The sequence below is a fragment of the Oncorhynchus keta genome, chromosome 29 (assembly GCF_023373465.1).
Source record: "Oncorhynchus keta strain PuntledgeMale-10-30-2019 chromosome 29, Oket_V2, whole genome shotgun sequence".
NCBI lineage: Eukaryota > Metazoa > Chordata > Actinopteri > Salmoniformes > Salmonidae > Oncorhynchus > Oncorhynchus keta.
The window spans coordinates 14,182,312-14,208,140 of record NC_068449.1 but is presented as its reverse complement, the minus strand read 5'-3'; the positions used below and the strand labels follow the sequence as shown (position 1 = coordinate 14,208,140).

The following is a 25,829-nucleotide window of genomic DNA, read 5'->3' as shown; positions in this document are numbered from 1 at the left end:
CCCAGACTGCTTTGGGAGACGCCAAAATAATGTTCTACTCCGTAACCATTAAGGTCCTTTACTTACTGTTTACACACCACACCCCACAACTCACTCCTCTCTAAGACCAACTAGGTTCATTTACTGTGGGTGGATGTGTTTATTGACAGAATCAAATAGAATTTGAGTCAGATAAAAGCATCTAAGCAGATGCCGTCTCCTCCATCTGGACAGATGGTTATTCTGTGTAATGGTGTGTCTGGGTAATATGTGGATTGTGTGTCTAAACAGTCGTAAAAGCCTGGGTAAAGGATGGATAAATGGCTATCATCAACATTAAGGTCTGGCACAAGAAAATCACAACATGGGTAATGGCACAGACAGTCTTGGATGCTCCAAACCAACAGGTTGGGTTCGTTTGTCTGTCTGCGTGTGTGTGAGTGTGTGTGTATTCGTTTGTCTGTGTGTGTTAGTATGTGTGAACGGGAAGTTTTGATCAGACAATTAGTGCAGAATCGTCTAACTACAATCCATTCTTCAGAGTCTAAGCCGGGGGGTGGGGGGTTAAACTCTGTGGCGATTTTAGCGTGTAAATCTTGGTGGGCCAAATTCCCCAAAATTATTTTAGATGCAAGTCAGCAAAGAAACTGCACAACACTAAACGATACATTAACTACAGCTGAAGTCGGAAGTTTACGTACACGTTAGCCAAACACATTCAGTTTCTTAGGTCAGTTAGGATCACCACTATATTTTAACAATGTGAAATGTCAGAATAATAGTAGAGAGAATGATTTATTTCAGCTTTTATTTCTTTCATCACATTCCCAGTGGGTCACAAGTTTACATACACTCAATTAGTAGCAATTTGGTAGCATTGCCTTTAAATTGGGTCAAACGTTTTGGGTAGCCTTCCACAAGCTTCCCACAATAAGTTGGGTGAATTTTGGCCCATTTCTCCTGACAGAGCTGAGTCAGGTTTGGCCTCCTTCCCCGCACACGCTTTTTCAGTTCTGCCCTCAAATATTGTATAGGATTGAGGTCAGGGCATTGTGATGGCTACTCCAATACCTTGACTTTGTTGTCCTTAAGCAATTTTGCCACAACTGTGGAAGTATGCTTGGGGTCATTGTCCATTTGGAAGACCCATTTGCGACCAAGCTTTAACTTCCTGACTGATGTCTTGGAGATGTTGCTTCAATATATCCACATAATTTTCCCACCTCATGAAGCCATCTAGTTTGTGAAGTGCACCAGTCCCTCCTGCAGCAAAGCACTCCCACAACATGATGCTGCCACCCCTGTGCTTCACGGTTGGGATGGTGTTCTTCGGCTTGCAAGCCTCCCCCTTTTTCCTCCAAACACAACGATGGTCATTATGACCAAACAGTTCTATTTTTGTTTAATAATAATTTTTCCAAAAAGTACGATATTTGTCCCCACTTGCAGTTGTAAACCATAGTCTGGCTTTTTTATGGTGGTTTTGGAGCAGTGGCTTCAACCTTGCTGTAACGGCCTTTTAGGTTATGTCGATATAGGACTCGTTTTACTGAGGATATAGATACTTTGTTTTCTCCAGCATCTTCACAAGGTCCTTCGCTGTTGCTCTGGGATTGATTTGCACTTTTCGCACCAAAGTACGTTCATCTCTAGGAGACAGAACGCGTCTCCTTCCTGAGCGGTATGACGGCTGTGTGGTCCCATGGTGTTTATACTTGTGTACTATTGTTTGTACAGATGAACGTGGTACCTTCAGGCAATTGGAAATTGCTCCTAAGGATGAACCAGACTTGTGGAGGTCTACAATTTTTTTTCTGAGGTCTTGGCTGATTTCTTTTGATTTTCCCATGATGTCAAGCAAGGTAGGCCTTAAAATACATCCACAGGTACACCTCCATTTGACTCAAATGATGTCAATTGGCCTATCAGAAGCTTCTAAAGCCATGACGACATAATTTTCCAAGCTGTTTAAAGGCACAGTCAACTTAGCGTATGTAAACTTCTGACACACTGGAATTGTGATACAGTGAAATAATCTGTCTGTAAACAATTGTTGGAAAAATGACTTGTGTCATGCACAAAGTAGATGTCCTAACCGACTTGCCAAAACTATAGTTTGTTAACAACAAATTGTATGTAGTGGTTGAAAAACGAGTTTTAATGACTCCAACCAAAGTGTATGTAAAGTAGTTTTAATGACTCCAACCGAAGTGTCTGTAAACTTCTGACTACAACGGCACGTGTTCAGCACTTCTGAAATGTACAGCGACAGAAAGCAGAACATGGGCCGCTCTTACAATATTCTCCCTGTACACAAAGTCAGAACTGTAGGATAAATAAACATAGAAAACATATGTAGAACTACAGATGTTTTTGTGAGAAGACCGATTATCGACAAACACCGCTCTAGCTCTGTCACTTTTCACCACAGATGTCTTCTGGTCTGACAAACACCGCTCTAGCTCTGTCACATCTCACCCCAGATGTCTTCTGGTCTGACAAACACCGCTCTAGCTCTGTCACATCTCACCCCAGATGTCTTCTGGTCTGACAAACACCGCTCTAGCTCTGTCACCTTTCACCCCAGATGTCTTCTGGTCTGACAAACACCGCTCTAGCTCTGTCACCTTTCACCCCAGATGTCTTCTGGTCTGACAAACACCGCTCTAGCTCTGTCACCTTTCACCCCAGATGTCTTCTGGTCTGACAAACACCTCTCTAGCTCTGTCACCTTTCACCCCAGATGTCTTCTGGTCTGACAAACACCGCTCTAGCTCTGTCACCTTTCACCCCAGATGTCTTCTGGTCTGACAAACACCGCTCTAGCTCTGTCACCTTTCACCCCAGATGTCTTCTGGTCTGACAAACACCTCTCTAGCTCTGTCACCTTTCACCCCAGATGTCTTCTGGTCTGACAAACACCGCTCTAGCTCTGTCACCTTTCACCCCAGATGTCTTCTGGTCTGACAAACACCGCTCTAGCTCTGTCACCTTTCACCCCAGATGTCTTCTGGTCTGACAAACACCGCTCTAGCTCTGTCACCTTTCACCCCAGATGTCTTCTGGTCTGACAAACACCGCTCTAGCTCTGTCACCTTTCACCCCAGATGTCTTCTGGTCTGACAAACACCGCTCTAGCTCTGTCACCTTTCACCCCAGATGTCTTCTGGTCTGACAAACACCGCTCTAGCTCTGTCACCTTTCACCCCAGATGTCTTCTGGTCTGACAAACACCGCTCTAGCTCTGTCACCTTTCACCCCAGATGTCTTCTGGTCTGACAAACACCGCTCTAGCTCTGTCACCTTTCACCCCAGATGTCTTCTGGTCTGACAACACCGCTCTAGCTCTGTCACCTTTCACCCCAGATGTCTTCTGGTCTGACAAACAGCGCTCTAGCTCTGTCACCTTTCACCCCAGATGTCTTCTGGTCTGACAAACACCGCTCTAGCTCTGTCACATTTCACCCAAGATGTCTTCTGGTCTGACAAACACCGCTCTAGCTCTGTCACATTTCACCCAAGATGTCTTCTGGTCTGACAAACACCGCTCTAGCTCTGTCACATTTCACCCCAGATGTCTTCTGGTCTGACAAACACCGCTCTAGCTCTGTCACCTTTCACCCCAGATGCGGACGGATTTTGATCTGGATTTTTTCATTATGTTACTTAGATTGACGCAACAGTGTATCAATCGAAAAATTAGGGTTAAGGCTGTTGAACAATAGATATAAACATGTTCATTCCTAAACACAATATGATAGTGATTTTATGACTGTACAGTTTAAAACACAAAAAATGCCACATAGTCTAGATTTCTACATTTAAAAACCTCGGAATCATTTAAATGAAGTGGAAACCAACAACATGATGTGTATGAATATGTTAAAGCATGCTGTATTCCTGCACGTGAGAGAAACACATTCTCACATCTTCAAGACGTAAACAAAACACACAAACAAAGTAACAAACGGAATAGAAGCGGACCAACCGGTGAACATGTGTGAGCATATGGATGAATATGTGTGCGGGTCGTGTGTGTCAGCCCAGACCATATGTTAGAGCTGTGCGGCGGCACTGTGTGTGTGTGTGCCCATCACACAAAGCTGATCAATTAGAGCTCGTCCCAGGCCCAGTGATTTGTGTCTCAGTTATTAAAAAAGGAGGCTAATTCATCCTACTTCCATATTGGTAATAAATCTATGGCAGTGGCCCGCACAGAATGACAGAATGTGTGTGTGTAACAGTGTGTGTGTGTGTATGATTCATGGCCAACAGGGAGTGTGCGCTATGCCACATTTTTCTCCCTGTAATTAACAGTAAATTGTTTTTACTGCCGTGTACAATGAATTTCCCCCCTGGTTACGCCAGTGTCTCGACTGAAATACTGAGTGAGTGAATTTAGTGAGTTAGTGAGTGCATGTGTGTGTGTGTGTGTGTGTGTACGTGTGTGTGTGTGCGTGTGTGTGTGTGCGTGTGTGTGTGTGTTCCATAGCTCCAGAGTTCGTGGCTCCTCCTGAGGTGTTGGCGGTGTCATCCTCGTCCCTAAAGGTCGCGTGGAGGTCAGCGCGGGGTCAAGAGGCTAGTGAGTGTTTGAATATATGTGTGAGTGTTTGAATATGTGTGAGTGTTTGAATATGTGAGTGAGTAAGTGCGTGAGTGAGTGCGTGATTGAGTGCATGTATGTGTGAGTGTATGTGTATGTGAGTGTGTGTGTATGTATGTGAACGTCTGTGTGAGTGTGTTTGTGTGTGTGAGTGCGTGCGTGCGTGCGTGCATGTGGGATTGAGTGCATGTATGTGTGAGTGTGAGTGAGTGAGTGTGTATGTGTGAATGTATGTGTGTGTATGTGTGTGTGTGAACCCTGTCATCCCTCTCCCTCACTCTCTTCTCTCTCCCTCACTCTCTTCTCCCTCCCTCACTCTCTTCCCTCTCCCTCACTCTCTTCCCTCTCCCTCACTCTCTTCTCTCTCCCTCACTCTCTTCCCTCTCCCTCACTCTCTTCCCTCTTCCTCACTCTCTTCTCTCTCCCTCACTCTCTTCTCTCTCCCTCACTCTCTTCCCTCTCCCTCACTCTCTTCCCTCTCCCTCACTCTCTTCTCTCTCCCTCACTCTCTTCTCTCTCCCTCACTCTCTTCTTTGCTTCTTCACTCTCTCCCTATTTCTTGTTTTCTCTTTTTCCTTTTTCTCTCCCTTTGCTTTCTTTCCATCCCCCTCTCCCATCCAGAGGTAGTTTGTTCCCTGACAGACACACTCCATTATAGTCTCTTAATATGTAACTGACCTGCTATTCTACACCTCCATAACTGGGACAATAGAAACATGTGGTCAGGTTTAACCAGCAAACATCATGATCTACAACTCCATAAACAGAGACACTGTATGGGAGTATAGCAGTACTGCTGGAGTATACTGGAGTATTTCTGAGCAGTGTGGTAGAAATAAATAAATAATTGGATGATATTTATCTCTGGTGTTATAATGAGTGGGTTACCAGTTGGTAGTGTTCAGATTGTGTGTGTGTGTGTGTGTGTGTGTGTGTGTATGTGGTACCTGTAGGTAGTGTTCGTCCAGAGGCAGGCAGGCTGGTCACACAGCCCAGTGAGGTACACAGAGTCACAGTGAAGTCATATCTCCTGTAGGCCTCTAGTCCTTCTGCTACATACACACGCTCTGATGGACTGGCTACATACAGCACCTGTGACAAGAAAGACACACACACACACACACACACACACACAGAGGATCAGAGTGATGTTATAGGCCCCCTACACACACTTGTGGTCCTGTATGGCTCAGTTGGTAGAGCATGGAGTTCAGGTGGAAGAACATGGAGCTCAGGTGGTAGAACATGGAGCTCAGGTGGTAGAGCATGGAGCTCAGGTGGAAGAACATGGAGCTCAGGTGGTAGAGCATGGAGCTCAGGTGGTAGAGCATTGAGCTCAGGTGGAGGAGAGCATGGAACTCAGTTGAGCCTGGAGCTCAGGTGGTAGAGCATGGAGCTCAGGTGGAAGAACATGGAGCTCAGGTGGTAGAACATGGAGCTCAGGTGGTAGAGCATGGAGCTCAGGTGGAAGAACATGGAGCTCAGGTGGTAGAGCATGGAGCTCAGGTGGTAGAGCATTGAGCTCAGGTGGAGGAGAGCATGGAACTCAGTTGAGCCTGGAGCTCAGGTGGTAGAGCACGGAGCTCAGTTGATAGGGCGTGGAGCTCAGTTGGTAGAGCATGGAGCTCAGTTGGTAGAGCATAGATCTCAGTTGGTAGAGCATGGAGCTCAGTTGGTAGAGCATGGAGCTCAATAGGTAGAGCATGGCGCTCAGTTGGTAGAGCATGGAGCTCAATTGGTAGAGCATGGAGCTCAATTGGTAGAGCATGGAGCTCAGTTGGTAGAGCATGGAGCTCAGTTGGTGGAGCATGGAGCTCAGTTGGTAGAGCATGGAGCTCAATTGGTAGAGCATGGAGCTCAGTTGGTAGAGCATGGAGCTCAGTTGGTAGAGCATGGAGCTTGCAACGCCAGGGCTGTGGGTTTGATTCCTGCTGGGCCCACACATACAGAAATGTATGCATTCCCTACTGTAACTTACTTTGGGTAAAATTGTCCACTAAATGGCATTTACATGAGATGTGTCAACTTGCTTGAGACTTATTCGCTCCCCTAGCTAATGCCTAGGCTTTAGCTCCGCAGGCTAACACAATCTTCTAGCACACACCACACACAGAGACTGCGAGAACAGAGCGATATGTTACGAGGAGACATTATGCGTCCTGTTAAGAGAGGACAGTGAGAAAGCATAGGGAAAGTCCTACCTCGGGGGACAGCTGACTAGACAAACAGTTGGGCAAAAAAGTATTTAGTCAGCCACCAATTGTGCAAGTTCTCCCACATAACAAGATGAGAGAGGCCTGTAATTTTAATCATAGGTACACTTTAAAAATGCATTGTTTGAGCCGATGAGAACATCTGTGCAATGATATTGTATGTGTTTTTCTAAGGGAATGCAGAAGTAGTGGTGTTTCGAATGTCTATCTATTTTTCTAAGATGATTTAGGGCCAAGACAGGAAATCTAGGAATGAGGGAGAAGCATGTGTACCTTTTTATTGTGTAAGTATGTTACCTGTGTGATAACAGGTGGTGCGTACGGGTTGGACCTCTGCTCTGTGACCAGGTTCACCCTGTATTCAGTGACCTGTCCTCTAGCCTCTTGACCCCGCGCTGACCTCCACGCGACCTTTAGGGACGAGGATGACACCGCCGACACCTCAGGAGGAGCCATGAACTCCGGAGCTATGGAACACACACACACACGTTACTTCCATATCTCTTCTTTTATCATTAAGTACTCTGCGTCAGTGTAACTGCTGTGGAGGGTTTTAATGAACAGTGGAAGCAGGTGAATGTTGTCAAATAGGAACACAGCCAGGTTGAAAAAAACAACAGTGTTTTTCACACCATGTCAACTTGACACAGCTACCCTGACAGAAACACAGAAATGCAGAGAGAGAGAGAGAGAGAGAGAGAGAGAGAGAGAGAGAGAGAGAGAGAGAGAGAGAGAGAGAGAGAGAGAGAGAGAGAGAGAGCGCTTGTTAAGTTACTCTGGGCACAGAATCCGCTCCAAACACAAGCTGTAAAATACCATTTGCATGTTTGATCCAAATGTGGAGCAGCATTTGTGTTTATGTTTGTGATGGAGCTGTCAACATGGCTCAGGAGTACAGGCATAATAAGCCACAGTCAACACTCACACAGCCCTCTGAATGAAAGCACAGCACAGCACATTTAGAAACACCTATTATCTCACACACTATCTCCCCATCTCTCGTCATATCTCTCCAATCTCTCCTTTATCTCTGAAGCCACCTAGTGTTAGGTGTTTAATGCGATTCACACATGCATGCAGGAGTGCACAAACACTCTCACACACACACACACACACACACACACACACACACACACACACACACACACACACACACACACACACACACACACACACACACACACACACACACACACACACACACACACACACACACACACACACACACAGGGTGTGTAATGTGATTCATGGCTATTACACAGTCAGACAGGGGGCTGTGAGTTTTGTTTGGGGGCACAGTCTAGTTCTAATGAGCCATATCATCTCTTTGGAATTAGAATGCTTTAATGAGAACCCCCCCTTCTTCCTGTCTCATTTTCTCTCTCTCTCTTCCCTATCCCTCTCCTCCCTCACTTCCACCAACCATTATGTCACAAAACTACTAGAACTACACACCCAGAGGAACTGTCTCTCTCTCTTCCCTCTCCTCCCTCACTTCCACCAACCATTATGTCACAAAACTACTAGAACTACACACCCAGAGGAACTGTCTCTCTCTCTTCCCTCTCCTCCCTCACTTCCACCAACCATTATGTCACAAAACTACTAGAACTACACACCCAGAGGCCTCCCCAGAGGAACTGTCTCTCTCTCTTCCCTCTCCTCCCTCACTTCCACCAACCATTATGTCACAGAACTACTAGAACTACACACCCAGAGGAACTGTCTCTCTCTCTTCCCTCTCCTCCCTCACTTCCACCAACCATTATGTCACAGAACTACTAGAACTACACACCCAGAGGCCTCCCCAGAGGAACTGTCTCTCTCTCTTCCCTCTCCTCCCTCACTTCCACCAACCATTATGTCACAAAACTACTAGAACTACACACCCAGAGGAACTGTCTCTCTCTCTTCCCTCTCCTCCCTCACTTCCACCAACCATTATGTCACAAAACTACTAGAACTACACACCCAGAGGCCTCCCCAGAGGAACTGTCTCTCTCTCTTCCCTCTCCTCCCTCACTTCCACCAACCATTATGTCACAAAACTACTAGAACTACACACCCAGAGGAACTGTCTCTCTCTCTTCCCTCTCCTCCCTCACTTCCACCAACCATTATGTCACAAAACTACTAGAACTACACACCCAGAGGCCTCCCCAGAGGAACTGTCTCTCTCTCTTCCCTCTCCTCCCTCACTTCCACCAACCATTATGTCACAAAACTACTAGAACTACACACCCAGAGGAACTGTCTCTCTCTCTTCCCTCTCCTCCCTCACTTCCACCAACCATTATGTCACAAAACTACTAGAACTACACACCCAGAGGCCTCCCCAGAGGAACTGTTCTCTCTCTTCCCTCTCCTCCCTCACTTCCACCAACCATTATGTCACAGAACTACTAGAACTACACACCCAGAGGCCTCCCCAGAGGAACTGTCTCTCTCTCTTCCCTCTCCTCCTCACTTCCACCAACCATTATGTCACAAAACTACTAGAACTACACACCCAGAGGAACTGTCTCTCTCTCTTCCTCTCCTCCCTCACTTCCACCAACCATTATGTCACAAAACTACTAGAACTACACACCCAGAAACCCAGAGGAACTGTCTTTCTCTTCCCTCTCCTCCTCACTTCCACCAACCATTATGTCACAAAACTACTAGAACTACACACCCAGAGGAACTGTCTCTCTCTCTTCCCTCTCCTCCCTCACTTCCACCAACCATTATGTCACAAAACTACTAGAACTACACACCCAGAGGCCTCCCCAGAGGAACTGTCTCTCTCTCTTCCCTCTCCTCCCTCACTTCCACCAACCATTATGTCACAAAACTACTAGAACTACACACCCAGAGGCCTCCCCAGAGGAACTGTCTCTCTCTCTTCCCTCTCCTCCCTCACTTCCACCAACCATTATGTCACAAAACTACTAGAACTACACACCCAGAGGCCTCCCCAGAGGAACTGTCTCTCTCTCTTCCCTCTCCTCCCTCACTTCCACCAACCATTATGTCACAAAACTACTAGAACTACACACCCAGAGGCCTCCCCAGAGGAACTGTCTCTCTCTCTTCCCTCTCCTCCCTCACTTCCACCAACCATTATGTCACAGAACTACTAGAACTACACACCCAGAGGCCTCCCCAGAGGAACTGTCTCTCTCTCTTCCCTCTCCTCCCTCACTTCCACCAACCATTATGTCACAAAACTACTAGAACTACACACCCAGAGGCCTCCCCAGAGGAACTGTCTCTCTCTCTTCCCTCTCCTCCTCACTTCCACCAACCATTATGTCACAAAACTACTAGAACTACACACCCAGAGGAACTGTCTCTCTCTCTTCCCTCTCCTCCCTCACTTCCACCAACCATTATGTCACAAAACTACTAGAACTACACACCCAGAGGCCTCCCCAGAGGAACTGTCTCTCTCTCTTCCCTCTCCTCCCTCACTTCCACCAACCATTATGTCACAAAACTACTAGAACTACACACCCAGAGGCCTCCCCAGAGGAACTCTCTCTCTCTGTAAGTGCTCACCTCACACTCTCTCTACTTTTTTCGTCACTGTTTGTGTTTGTATGCTGGTGTGTGTGTGTGTGTTTAACTGACCCCCCTCCTGTGTCCGAGCTGTAGTCCAGTCTGATATCACACTCCCGGCCATGTTGACGGTCAGAACTCGCAACTGATAGGTGGAGAAGGCCTGCAGGTCTGTTACTATGGCGCTGCTCTGGGGAGGAGGCAGAGCACTCTCTTTGGCTGAGTCAGACGGGAGGCGAGGATCCAGCCAACCACTGCTCACAAACACCCTACGCTCTGGGGCGGGGCTTGTGGTGGTGTTCTGCGATTCCATTGGCCCTAGTATGAAGAGCTCGTACCTTATAATAACACCTATGGAGGCAGAAACAAAAGAGACGATTTTATTATGTTTAATTCCATATTAATCAGTTAATAATAATAATATATGCCATTTAGCAGACGCTTTTATCCAAAGCGACTTACAGTCATGTGTGCATACATTCTACGTATGGGTGGTCCTGGGGATCGAACGTTACAAGCACCATGCTCTACCAACTGAGCTACAGAAGGACCAGTTCTTGATGGGTTAGCTTGTGACTAGTTCCTATTAGGACCTGTTCCTTACCAGAAATATTGTATATTCTTATACCAGGTGGGTCACAAGGAAATGATACAGTACATTATATTGTATTGATCAAAGTTAAAAAGAAGTTAGAGAACCACTATTTAGGACACAGTGGATTTTTTTTTTTTTGGTAAATGAAAAAATAATCACGGTTTTCTACTTCGGTTTCTATTTTTTGACATTAAATGCACTATAAATGATGTGCGTTGAATAATGTAACAACACAGAATAAAACCATTTCTAAAAGTCCCATAATAGTAGTGACTGTCCATTACTGATTATCACTTATTAACCAGCATTTATTCACATCACTTTACTTCAATCACATATTTCAGTTGATGCCGTATATTACATTTATTTTATTTGATGACTTGATTATTTCATTCCAAGTCATCAACTCATCTCTATAGAGCTTCTGACAAAACTCCTATTTTAGTAGTTCTCCAAAGTAAATAAGGCATACTTTTATGCCTGCTGAATACCAACTATCAATCACTTAGATTGTATTTTCAGGTAGAGATACCTCTCGAAGCAACTGCTCTCTATCCCTCTTGATCGCACATTCTTCTGTCTCTTCTCTCTGTGTCTTCCCCACACTAACCCAATGTAGCAGGTGTAAAAGAAACACACAGACTGGACAAGTACTCGCGCAATGGATTATGGTCATTTGAGTCATAATTACCATGTTTCCTGTACTAACCTATGTCGAACATTGGCCTGTTGGAAACTACAACTCCCTACTACATCGCACAGTGATCTGATTTTTTTGCATTGGATGCATCTCAATTCACCACATCTGTCTACTTAACACTTCCACATCTGTCTACTTAACACTTCCACATCTGCCTACTTAACACTTCCACATCTGTCTACTTAACAATTCCACATCTGCCCACTCAACACTTCCACATCTGCCCACTCAACACTTCTACATCTGCCCACTCAACACTTCTACATCTGCCCACTCAACACTTCTACATCTGCCCACTCAACACTTCCACATTTGCCCACTCAACACTTCTACATCTGCCCACTCAACATTTCCACATTTGCCCACTCAACACTTCTACATCTGCCCACTCAACACTTCTACATTTGCCCACTCAACACTTCTACATCTGCCCACTCAACACTTCCACATTTGACCACTCAACACTTCCACATTTGCCCACTCAACACTTCTACATCTGCCCACTCAACACTTCCACATTTGCCCACTCAACACTTCTACATCTGCCCACTCAACACTTCTACATCTGCCCACTCAACACTTCTACATCTGCCCTCAACACTTCTACATCTGTACTTAACAATTCCACATCTGCCCACTCAACACTTCCACATCTGCCCACTCAACACTTCCACATTTGCCCACTCAACACTTCTACATCTGCCCACTCAACACTTCTACATCTGCCCACTCAACACTTCTACATCTGCCCACTCAACACTTCTACATCTGCCCACTCAACACTTTCACATCTGCCCACTCAACACTTCTACATCTGCCCACTCAACACTTCTACATCTGCCTACTTAACACTTACACATCTGCCCACTCAACACTTCTACATCTGCCCACTCAACACTTCTACATCTGCCTACTTAACACTTACACATCTGCCTACTTAACACTTCCGCACCTGTCTACTTAACACTTACACATCTGTCTACTTAACACTTACACATCTGTCTACTTAACACTTACACATCTGCCTACTTAACACTTACACATCTGCCTACTTAACACTTCCACATCTGTCTACTTAACAATTCCACATTTGCCCACTCAACACTTCCACATCTGCCCACTCAACACTTCTACATCTGCCCACTCAACACTTCTACATCTGCCCACTCAACACTTCTACATCTGCCCACTCAACACTTCTACATCTGTCTACTTAACAATTCCACATCTGCCCACTCAACACTTCTACATCTGCCCACTCAACACTTCTACATTTGCCCACTCAACACTTCTACATCTGCCCACTCAACACTTCCACATTTGACCACTCAACACTTCCACATTTGCCCACTCAACACTTCTACATCTGCCCACTCAACACTTCCACATCTGCCCACTCAACACTTCCACATCTGCCCACTCAACACTTCCACATTTGCCCACTCAACACTTCTACATCTGCCCACTCAACACTTCTACATCTGCCCACTCAACACTTCTACATCTGCCTACTTAACACTTACACATCTGCCTACTTAACACTTCCGCACCTGTCTACTTAACACTTACACATCTGTCTACTTAACACTTACACATCTGTCTACTTAACACTTACACATCTGCCTACTTAACACTTACACATCTGTCTACTTAACAATTCCACTTCAACACTTCCACATCTGTCTACATCTGCCCACTCAACACTTCCACATCTGCCCACTCAACACTTCTACATCTGCCCACTCAACACTTCTACATCTGCCCACTCAACACTTCTACATCTGTCTACTTAACAATTCCACATCTGCCCACTCAACACTTCCACATCTGCCCACTCAACACTTCCACATCTGCCCACTCAACACTTCCACATTTGCCCACTCAACACTTCTACATCTGCCCACTCAACACTTCTACATCTGCCCACTCAACACTTCTACATCTGCCCACTCAACACTTCTACATCTGCCCACTCAACACTTCTACATCTGCCTACTTAACACTTACACATCTGCCCACTCAACACTTCTACATCTGTCTACTTAACACTTACACATCTGCCTACTTAACACTTACACATCTGCCTACTTAACACTTCCGCACCTGTCTACTTAACACTTACACATCTGTCTACTTAACACTTACACATCTGCCTACTTAACACTTACACATCTGCCTACTTAACACTTCCGCACCTGTCTACTTAACACTTACACACATGTCTACTTAACACTTACACACCTGTCTACTTAACACTTACACATCTGTCTACTTAACACTTACACATCTGTGGTAAAGGTGACAGAGCTAGAGCGGTATTTGGCAGACCATGAGACATCCCGAAAACCGGTCTTCTCACAAAATCGTCTGTAGCATCTGAACAGTTTGGCCTAGAAAACCACTGTAAAGATGAGACTCTCAGGAACACGTACATGTTGGTTGTTTTTCTCTAGCACACCCACAGGCGTCACAAGACTCGTCTGAAAAATCAAATAGCAAATTGATCCTTGGGATGACCTTCTTAAAACAATTCCATATAGCTTAGTAGTATCCCCCCGGCTTAGACAGGGCTTAGACTCTTCTGGGTTAACAGCCAAAAAATAACCGCAATTTCAGTTAGTTGCTCAGCACTAGTAGGACACAAGGAGATACAATACTGTATGCATCACTACAGTACCATACTGTAAGCTACTAATCAACCACAGGTCTTCAGCCAATACTAAAATAGAATGAATGAATACCAGCACAGTGCATTCTCATATCCCATTCTAATACTCTATAGCAGAGAGACTCTTCATCCACATGAGAATCAAAGCTCAGCATCGTATCCACATTGCTCATTAGTGTTAACAAGGCAGTGAATGAATACAGAAGGTTGAGCCGAGGACAGGCAGGCATCACAACACAATAGAAATAAACACTTCTATTCTCCCTCTTTTCTCCCTCTATTCTCTCTCTTCTCCAATGCTCCCTATCACACGAGCACTTCAATGAGTCTGTTCCCCCATGTCTTGTTTCAATACAGCCAGTCCAACATGGCAGTTCTAGTTGTAGGCATGGTTGAATGACCATTCAAAACAGAATATTAAATGACATGAATAATAATGTCTGGTAGAAGTACATTTGTTTCAATGTGCCTCGGGGAGCGATATAATGTAATGCAGTAAGTGTGGTGGTGGTTACACAGGCTTAATATGGTAGAGAGCCTTATAGAGACTGTACAAAGCCCTGGATCCAGGAGAACACTGTAGGGACACAGTGTTAATGGGGAGTTGAACATGTGTTTTCTTGGAGCATCCTAATAGGACAGTCTCCATAGTACCGCCTTCTCAAAACTATTTGTTCTACTCAATTTTCTTCAATTTCATTCCTGTTGTCTGTGAACACAGATCAAGAGGCGATTCGGGTCGTACCATTGGGACGAACGGGGGGGTCCCAGGCTGTGTGCATTTGGTGCGGTCCGGTGGCGTTGACCCTGGGTGGGGGCTGTCCCTGTGGGGGGCTGGGTGAAGTGAGGAGTGGCAGGGGAGGGGTGGAGGTGCACCCACCAGTAGTACAGGCCTGCAGGGTGAGGTTGTAGTGGGTGTAGGGGGAGAGGCCAGCGGCTGCAGCCTGGGTCTCTAGACCTGTATAGTGGACCCGCTCCCTACCAGTACCAGCCTCCACTGAGTTCAGCACAAACCTACAGGAACACACAGAGAGAGGGATCAGTTTAGTTTATTAGTCAATATGACTTGACCATGATAACTGACCAGCCAATGTTACTCCTTCAGTTAGGGACTCACAGACCATAAAAGAACATCTAGTCTCATCTCAACTCAGCTGGTTGAGAAATCTTAAGAGCTGGTTTCCTGGACACAAATTAGGCTAAGTCTTGGACAAACAATCATGTTCAATGGATTCACTAATGAAAGTGTTTTTCAATACAAGTCTCTCTCTCACTCTCTCTGATTCAATACCCCCCGTATTTCTCTTTATTTATCCACTGAGGTTAGATAGGACACCTAGAGGGGGTTTAGAATACTGGGTCCATACCACAGGAGGTTGGTGGCACCTTAATTCGGGAGGACAGGCTCGTGGTTATGACTGGAATCAGTGGAATGCTATCAAATACATCAAACACAGTTTCCATGATTTCCAGGTGTTTGATGCCATTCCATCTGCTCCGTTACGGACATTATTAAGAGCCGTTCTCCCCTCAGCAGCCCACTGGTCCATACCTCTCTTGTGGACCTGATGTGTTCTGTGGTCGGGTCCAGTTGAGGTTGGCTGTGGTCGGTCCTGGTCGGCCCACCAGAGTCAGAAGGATATGGTCAGGGTCCGGTGCGGCGGCCAGGGTCTGGTAACTGACCGGAACACTCACCGTCTGACCGTTAACGTTAGCCGTTACTAGCTGGTAAGAATAATCCATGAACGGAGACAAACCACTGTCCACATATGTTACAGGGCCTAGGAGAGAGGAAAGAATTGAATGTGTGTGTGTGTGTGTGTGTGTGTGTGTGTGTGTGTGTGTGTGTGTGTGTGTGTGTGTGTGTGTGTGTGTGTGTGTGTGTGTGTGTGTGTGTGTGTGTGTGTGTGTGTGTGTGTGTGTGTGTGTGCATGTGTGTGTTTGTGTTTTCAACATACAGTGTGTGTGTGTGTGTGCATATGCGTGTCTTCAACATACAGTGTGTGTGTGTGTGTGTGCGTGTGTGTGTGAGTGCATGTCTTCAACATATAGTGTGTGTGTGTGTGTGTGCGTGCGTGTCACCAAACCCAGTAAGAGGGTATGCTGGTGACCTCCAGATGACCTCCAGAGAAGACCATATCATTAAAAACATGCTCTCTCACAGATGATTTTTTGAGATGGGCTGGAAATGAAAGACACTAAATGTCCAGTGTTGTATGAAAGACACAGCAGAGGTAACCTCTGGTACAAGTCTAAAACGGATAAGCCCCCAACATTTACACTAATGAATAAACCAATCAGAGTCTACTCTCATCACGAAACATATAGTTGTTATCTTGGACATACATTTTATGTTGCTGGCGAGTGGGAACAAGTTGAGGAGCTCGTCCGTGTGTATTCAACCAGGCTTGATATGATTGACGTTTCCCCTCTGCCTGTGGTCATGAAGCTAGAAGCTGTGAGAGAGGTGGCCCTAGCAAAGATTAAACATCTGCTTGCACATGTGCCTCTCCCACAGAAGGTTCTGGGGGAAATTAATAACAAAACTGTTCAGGTGGTGAAAAAGTGGCAATGCTTCAACACACACACCACACGTGACTTTGACTTCCTGAGCCAAAGAGAGGGGCGTTTAGGTGTCCCAAAGAGAGGGGCATTTATGTGTCCCGAAGAGAGGGGCGTTTAGGTGTCCCGAAGAGAGGGGCATTTAGGTGTCCCGAAGAGAGGGGTATTTAGGTGTCCCGAAGAGAGGGGCGTTTAAGTGTCCCGAAGAGAGGGGCGTTTAGGTGTCCCGAAGAGAGGGGCGTTTAGGTGTCCCGAAGAGAGGGGCGTTTAGGTGTCCCGAAGAGAGGGGCGTTTAGGTGTCCCGAAGAGAGGGGTATTTAGGTGTCCCGAAGAGAGGGGCGTTTAAGTGTCCCGAAGAGAGGGGCGTTTAGGTGTCCCGAAGAGAGGGGCGTTTAGGTGTCCCGAAGAGAGGGGCGTTTAGGTGTCCCGAAGAGAGGGGCGTTTCGGTGTCCCGAAGAGAGGGGCGGTTAGGTGTCCCGAAGAGAGGGGCGGTTAGGTGTCCCGAAGAGAGGGGCAGTTAGGTGTCCCGAAGAGAGGGGCGTTTAGGTGTCCCGAAGAGAGGGGCGGTTAGATGTCCCGAAGAGAGGGGCATTTAGGTGTCCCGAAGAGAGGGGCGGTTAGGTGTCCCGAAGAGAGGGGCGGTTAGGTGTCCCGAAGAGAGGGGCGTTTAGGTGTCCCGAAGAGAGGGGCGGTTAGGTGTCCCGAAGAGAGGGGCGTTTAGGTGTCCCGAAGAGAGGGGCGTTTAGGTGTCCCGAAGAGAGAGGCGTTTAGGTGTCCCGAAGAGAGGGGCATTTAGGTGTCCCGGAGAGAGGGGCGGTTAGGTGTCCCGAAGAGAGGGGCGGTTAGGTGTCCCGAAGAGAGGGGAGGTTAGGTGTCCCGAAAAGAGGGGCGGTTAGGTGTCCCGAAGAGAGGGGCAGTTAGGTGTCCCGAAGAGAGGGGCGGTTAGGTGTCCCGAAGAGAGGGGCATTTAGGTGTCCCGAATATTGAGTGGATTTACATTGCTACCAGACAGACTCACCTGTTGAACATGCTCAACAGTGACGATGTGACAGTTAAGGAGTTAGCCAGAGCCTCCCTCCTTCTGGACCTACAGAGGATGAAGGTTCCCCTGGCCAGGGACACTGAGGACAACTTCCTAGGCTTCAAGAGGAAGGCCAATTGAAAATTGGATTGGACACTTGTGCTGTGTCCTTTGGAGTGTGGTCAGATTGGCCGGACCTCAATGGCCTGTGCAACCAGACTGGAGTGTAGCTCAGGTGGAAACGGACTGATATGTAAACTGAGTCAGTGACGGCCTCTGAAGCAGTTGTGGTCAGATCTCAGTGTTGTTGTGTCCTACATCCAGGACAACACTCCTAGGTATCAGACGGATGCAGCTACTGCAACACTGGACTGGCCTGAGGCTGCAGGGGAAACTCACTGCTCTGAACTGTGATGTCCACTCTGTCTCCCAGCTACTGCAACACTGGACTGGCCTGAGGCTGCAGGGGAAACTCACTGCTCTGAACTGTGATGTCCACTCTGTCTCCCAGCTACTGCAACACTGGACTGGCCTGAGGCTGCAGGGGAAACTCACTGCTCTGAACTGTGATGTCCACTCTGTCTCCCAGCTACTGCAACACTGGACTGGCCTGAGGCTACAGGGGAAACTCACTGCTCTGAACTGTGATGTCCACTCTGTCTCCCAGCTACTGCAACACTGGACTGGCCTGAGGCAGCAGGGGAAACTCACTGCTCTGAACTGTGATGTCCACTCTGTCTCCCAGCTACTGCAACACTGGACTGGCCTGAGGCAGCAGGGGAAACTCACTGCTCTGAACTGTGATGTCCACTCTGTCTCCCAGCTACTGCAACACTGGACTGGCCTGAGGCAGCAGGGGAAACTCACTGCTCTGAACTGTGATGTCCACTCTGTCTCCCAGCTACTGCAACACTGGACTGGCCTGAGGCTGCAGGGGAAACTCACTGCTCTGAACTGTGATGTCCACTCTGTCTCCCAGCTACTGCAACACTGGACTGGCCTGAGGCTGCAGGGGAAACTCACTGCTCTGAACTGTGATGTCCACTCTGTCTCCCAGCTACTGCAACACTGGACTGGCCTGAGGCTGCAGGGGAAACTCACTGCTCTGAACTGTGATGTCCACTCTGTCTCCCAGCTACTGCAACACTGGACTGGCCTGAGGCTGCAGGGGAAACTCACTGCTCTGAACTGTGATGTCCACTCTGTCTCCCAGCTACTGCAACACTGGACTGGCCTGAGGCTGCAGGGGAAACTCACTGCTCTGAACTGTGATGTCCACTCTGTCTCCCAGCTACTGCAACACTGGACTGGCCTGAGGCTGCAGGGGAAACTCACTGCTCTGAACTGTGATGTCCACTCTGTCTCCCAGCTACTGCAACACTGGACTGGCCTGAGGCTACAGGGGAAACTCACTGCTCTGAACTGTGATGTCCACTCTGTCTCCCAGCTACTGCAACACTGGACTGGCCTGAGGCTGCAGGGGAAACTCACTGCTCTGAACTGTGATGTCCACTCTGTCTCCCAGCTACTGCAACACTGGACTGGCCTGAGGCTGCAGGGGAAACTCACTGCTCTGAACTGTGATGTCCACTCTGTCTCCCAGCTACTGCAACACTGGACTGGCCTGAGGCTGCAGGGGAAACTCACTGCTCTGAACTGTGATGTCCACTCTGTCTCCCAGCTACTGCAACACTGGACTGGCCTGAGGCTGCAGGGGAAACTCACTGCTCTGAACTGTGATGTCCACTCTGTCTCCCAGCTACTGCAACACTGGACTGGCCTGAGGCTGCAGGGGAAACTCACTGCTCTGAACTGTGATGTCCACTCTGTCTCCCAGCTACTGCAACACTGGACTGGCCTGAGGCAGCAGGGGAAACTCACTGCTCTGAACTGTGATGTCCACTCTGTCTCCCATTCCATGTACAAGAATTTTGCCATTGGCGAGAACATTCTAACCTATACTTTTAAGGCGAGGCTGTGAGTTATACCAACAAAATGTAATCTAGCACTCTGGTACCCTGCAAACCATGAGCCATTTTGTGTTCTACATGAGTCAAATGTAATGGAGTCCATTGCCCATTTTGTGAATGGCTGCTGTTCGGGGCGGCAGCGTAGCCTAGTGGTTAGAGCGTTGGACTAGTAACCCTAAGGTTGCGAGTTCAAACCCCCGAGCTGACAAGGTCATTCTGCCCCTGAACAGACAGTTAACCCACTGTTCCCAGGCCGTCATTGAAAATAAGAATATGTTCTTAACTGACTTGCCTGGTTAAATAAAGGTAAAAATAAAAAAAATAAAAAAAATACAAGGATTTGTACATTGCTAGACATGACCGCCTTGTTGACCTGATAGCCATTGAAGTGAGACAAGTGGTCTCACAAACAGTACACGTGCATAAACATTATTGTGTAAGGGGAAGCTGGTTTGACGTTGATTATGTGTTTTCCTGTGTGTCAAATACACCAGATATTGTTGTTGTGAGGGGAGGCCAGGGAGAGGTGGGCTGCTCATTGGACGGCTACATAGAGCAAGCCTTTGCTGAGAAGCTGTTTAAATACCAGCCCCTCGTGCCACGCTTGGACAGCCTCGGGTGGAGGTGCAAGCTGGTGGCTCTGATATTTGGCAGTCTCGGCCACATACACAGACTTGCAGTGCGGTGCCTCCAGATTGAGGTCCTGACAAAAAGTAGGGCAAAGCAGTTGGCTAGATACTGCTCTGTTTCAGCTGTCGTAGGCACCCTGGCTGTTTGGAGAAGGGGGTGCTTTATGCATACAGGGACCTTTGAAATGTTGGATCCTTTTTTTGTCAATTTGATGGTGGATTCAAATAAAGTATACAAAATGTGTGTGTGTGTGTGTGTGTGTGTGTGTGTGTGTGTGTGTGTGTGTGTGTGTGTGTGTGTGTGTGTGTGTGTGTGTGTGTGTGCCTGTGAATGTGTGTGTACTTACTGAATGGGTAGTGTCTCTGCGTAGTGTGTATATCTAGGCCGTCCCTGAGCAGTGTGTAGTTGAGAGTGTGTGTGTTGGGCGCGTCAGGAGGCCTCCAGGTCAGGCGGATGGAGGTGGAGGTCAGGATTAACCCTACTGGACTGGGCTGCTGGATAGGAGCTGGGGTGAGGGGGGAAGGGGAGAGACAGAGAGCAAGGGAGGCAGCGTAGGGGAGAGAAGAAGAGAGAGAGAGGGATGTGGGAAATGGGAAAGGGGTTGGGAGGGGATAAGAGAAAGAGGGGGAAGATACAATAACATCATTAACCACTGTGCATGTCTTATTCAACACAATAGACACAATAACAGGCTTGCGGGTGGTGTGTGTGTGTGTGTCTGCGTGCATGCGTGCGTGCGTGTGTGAGGGGTATTTTCCATTTGATCCATGGGGAGCATCTTAGCATACTGAGGAGGCCCCAGAGAGCCAGTGTCCCTCTGTGACTTTAATACTGTGTGTCTGTTCCATGTCAAGTTAGTGTCTGTGTGTCTAACTCAAAACAGCCCCTAGGCAGGGAAAGCACAGAAGGAGGAAATTACTCCCCACTAACACACACATACTGTATGCATACACACGGACACACAGAATCCACAGACATCGAGAAAGAGATAGAGTAGACGCACAAATGCACACAACACACGCACATACATACAATAAATCTAATATTATTTAAAACCTATAAGACATAAAAGCATTGTCTTAAGTCTACCGTTCTGAAAAAATTTGATGAATCACTGACTGTGCCTCTGCGGCCAGTCATCCAGTACCTTTACTGCAGCCCAGGTGGTTGTCTGAGTCCAGGTGACTGGCTCCAGGGACACAGCGGTCACACCTGTCCCCCGTCACCAAGGCCTTACACTGGCATATCCCTGTCTCTGGGTGGCATGACCCATTCACCCCTCCAACGGAGTTACACACACATGCCTGGCACCTGGATGAGGAGAATACAGAGAACATTTCACATCACAAGCTCATAACGGAAATGAATTTCAACCAGTCAGAATTACATACAAACATTTGTCAATTACTTTTACAAAACCTTCCATCTAACGTACGTGTGTGTGTGTGTGTGTGTTCAGTCCAAGCTCTTCTCTGTCCCAATGGTGGAACCATCTTCCCCCTGAAGCTAGGACAGCAGAGTCCCTGCCCATCTTCCCCCTGAAGCTAGGACAGCAGAGTCCCTGCCCATCTTCCCCCTGAAGCTAGGACAGCAGAGTCCCTCCCCATCTTCCCCCTGAAGCTAGGACAGCAGAGTCCCTGTCCATCTTCCCCCTGAAGCTAGGACAGCAGAGTCCCTGTCCATCTTCCCCCTGAAGCTAGGACAGCAGAGTCCCTCCCCATCTTCCCCCTGAAGCTAGGACAGCAGAGTCCCTCCCCATCTTCCCCCTGAAGCTAGGACAGCAGAGTCCCTGTCCATCTTCCCCCTGAAGCTAGGACAGCAGAGTCCCTGTCCATCTTCCCCCTGAAGCTAGGACAGCAGAGTCCCTGCCCATCTTCCCCCTGAAGCTAGGACAACAGACTCCCTCCCCATTTTCCCCCTGAAGCTAGGACAGCAGAGTCCCTGCCCATCTTCCCCCTGAAGCTAGGACAGCAGAGTCCCTGCCCATTTTCCCCCTGAAGCTAGGACAGCAGAGTCCCTCCCCATCTTCCCGAAAACATCTGAAACCCTACCTCATCAAATGGTATTTTAAATAACCCCACCCAACGAAATAAATAAATAAAAGAGAACTAACACTAACACTTATGCAAGCCAGTCAAGTTCTTCCACACTGATCTCAACAAGCCATGTCTGTATGGAGCTTGCTTTGTGTACGGGGGCATTGTCATGCTGAAACAGGAAAGGGCTTTCCCAAAACTGTTGCCACAATGTTGGAAGCACATAATTGTATGCTGTAGCGTTAAGATTTCTCTCACTGGAACTAAGGGGCTGAGCACAAACCATGAAAAACAGCCCCATATCATTATTCCTCCTCCACCAAACTTTACAGTTGGCACTATTCAGTCGGGCAGGCAGCGTTCTCCTGGCATCCGCCAAACCCTGATTCGTCCGTCGGACTGCCAGATGGCGAAGCGTGATTCATCACTCCAGAGAACGCATTTCAACTTTTATTTATTTAAAAAATATATATATATTTCACCTTTATTAAACCAGGTAAGCTAGTTCAGAACAAGTTCTCATTTACAACTGTGACCTGGCCAAGATAAAGCAAAGCAGTACGACAGAAACAACAACACAGAGTTACACATGGAATAACCAAGCGTACAGTCAATAACACAATAGAAAAAAAATAAAGTCTATATACAGTGTGTGCAAATGGCGTGAGGAGGTAAGGCAATAAATAGGCCATAGTAGCAAAGTAATTACAATTTAGCAGATTAATACTGGAGTGACAGATGAGCAGATGATGATGAGCAAGTAGTGATACTGGTGTGCAAAAGAGCAGAAAAGTAAATAAAAACAACATGGGGATGAGGTAGGTAGATTGGGTGGGCTATTTACAGATGGACCATGTACAGCTGCAGCGATCGGTTAGCTGCTCAGATAGCTGATGTTTAAAGTTAGTGAGGGAAATGTGAGTCTCCAGCTTCAGTGATTTTTGCAATTCGTTCCAGTCACTGGCAGCAGAGAACTGGAAGGAAAGGCGGCCAAAGAAGGTGTTGGCTTTCGGGATGACCAGTGATATACAGTGCCTTGCGAAAGTATTCGGCCGCCTTGAACTTTGCGACCTCTTGCCACATTTCAGGCTTCAAACATAAAGATATAAAACTGTATTTTTTTGTGAAGAATCAACAACAAGTGGGACACAATCATGAAGTGGAACGACATTTATTGGATATTTCAAACTTTTTTAACAAATCAAAAACTGAAAAATTGGGCGTGCAAAATTATTCAGCCCCCTTAAGTTAATACTTTGTAGCGCCACCTTTTGCTGCGATTACAGCTGTAAGTCGCTTGGGGTATGTCTCTATCAGTTTTGCACATCGAGAGACTGAAATTTTTCCCATTCCTCTTTGCAAAACAGCTCGAGCTCAGTGAGGTTGGATGGAGAGCATTTGTGAACAGCAGTTTTCAGTTCTTTCCACAGATTCTCGATTGGATTCAGGTCTGGACTTTGACTTGGCCATTCTAACACCTGGATATGTTTATTTTTGAACCATTCCATTGTAGATTTTGCTTTATGTTTTGGATCATTGTCTTGTTGGAAGACAAATCTCCGTCCCAGTCTCAGGTCTTTTGCAGACTCCATCAGGTTTTCTTCCAGAATGGTCCTGTATTTGGCTCCATCCATCTTCCCATCAATTTTAACCATCTTCCCTGTCCCTGCTGAAGAAAAGCAGGCCCAAACCATGATGCTGCCACCACCATGTTTGACAGTGGGGATGGTGTGTTCAGGGTGATGAGCTGTGTTGCTTTTACACCAAACATAACGTTGTGCATTGTTGCCAAAAAGTTCAATTTTGGTTTCATCTGACCAGAGCACCTTCTTCCACATGTTTGGTGTGTCTCCCAGGTGGCTTGTGGCAAACTTTAAACGACACTTTTTATGGATATCTTTAAGAAATGGCTTTCTTCTTGCCACTCTTCCATAAAGGCCAGATTTGTGCAATATACGACTGATTGTTGTCCTATGGACAGTTTCTCCCACCTCAGCTGTAGATCTCTGCAGTTCATCCAGAGTGATCATGGGCCTCTTGGCTGCATCTCTGATCAGTCTTCTCCTTGTATGAGCTGAAAGTTTAGAGGGACGGCCAGGTCTTGATAGATTTGCAGTGGTCTGATACTCCTTCCATTTCAATATTATCGCTTGCACAGTGCTCCTTGGGATGTTTAAAGCTTGGGAAATATTTTTGTATCCAAATCCGGCTTTAAACTTCTTCACAACAGTATCTCGGACCTGCCTGGTATGTTCCTTGTTCCTCATGATGCTCTCTGCGCTTTTAATGGATCTCTGAGACTATCACAGTGCAGGTGCATTTATACAGAGACTTGATGACACACGTGGATTGTATTTATATGTAGCGAGGGCCAGCCGACTAGAGCATACAGGTTGCAGTGGTGGGGGGTATAAGGCACTTTGGTAACAAAAAGGATGGCACTGTGATAGACTACATCCAATTTGCTGAGTAGAGTATTGGAAGCTATTCTGTAGATGACATCGCTGAAGCTGAGGATAGGTAGGCTTGTCAGTTTTACTAGGGTATGTTTGGCGGCGTGCCTGAAGGAGGCTTTGTTGCGAAATAGAAAGCCGATTCTAGATGTGATTTTGAATTGGAGATGTTTGATATGATTCTGGAAGGAGAGTTTACAGTCTAACCAGACACCTAGGTATTTGTAGTTGTCCACATATTCTAAGACAGAACCGTCCAGAGTAGTGATGTTGGACGGGCGGACGGGCAGGTGCAGGCAGCGATCGGTGAGTTTTACTTGTATTTAAGAGCAATTGGAGGCCACGGAAGGAGAGTTGTATGGCATTGAAGCTTGCCTGGAGGGTTGTTAACACATAATCCAAAGAAGGGACAGAAGTATACAGAATGGTGTCGTCTCCGTTGAGGTGGATCAGAGACTCACCAGCAGCAAGAGCAACATCATTGATGTATACAGAGAAGAGAGTCGGTCCAAGAATTGAACCCTGTGGCACCCCCATAGAGACTGCCAGAGGCCCGGACAACAGGCCTCTATCAGAGAAATAGTTGGTGAACCAGGAGAGGCAATCATTTGAGAAACCAAGGCTATCGAGTCTGCCGATGAGGATGTGGTGATTGACAGAGTCGAAAGCCTTGGCCAGGTCAATGAATACGGCTGCACAGTATTGTTTCTTATCGATGGCGGTTAAGATACCGTTTAGGACCTTGAGCATGGCTGAGATGCACCCATGACCAGCTCTGAAACCAGATTGCATAGCAGAGAAGGTTTGGTGGGATTCGAAATGGTCTGTAATCTGTTTGTTGACTTGGCTTTCAAAG

The 25,829-nt window shown here is 47.0% G+C and overlaps 1 protein-coding gene across 5 annotated transcripts in view; it reads right to left on the bottom strand.

The window, feature by feature from the left end:
• ush2a (Usher syndrome 2A (autosomal recessive, mild)) overlaps positions 1–25,829 on the bottom strand; it is a 504,765-nt gene that overhangs the window by 351,927 nt on the left and 127,009 nt on the right. For all 5 annotated transcript variants that reach the window (XM_052485995.1, XM_052485996.1, XM_052485997.1 and 2 more), the window contains exons 17-23: positions 21,632–21,795; positions 20,831–20,989; positions 15,854–16,082; positions 15,047–15,315; positions 10,411–10,689; positions 7,093–7,262; positions 5,530–5,674 (exon numbers count right to left, since the gene is read on the bottom strand). In XM_052485995.1, the coding sequence (XP_052341955.1) occupies positions 5,530–5,674; positions 7,093–7,262; positions 10,411–10,689; positions 15,047–15,315; positions 15,854–16,082; positions 20,831–20,989; positions 21,632–21,795 (1,415 nt within the window). The remainder of the gene's footprint in view (positions 1–5,529; positions 5,675–7,092; positions 7,263–10,410; positions 10,690–15,046; positions 15,316–15,853; positions 16,083–20,830; positions 20,990–21,631; positions 21,796–25,829) is intronic.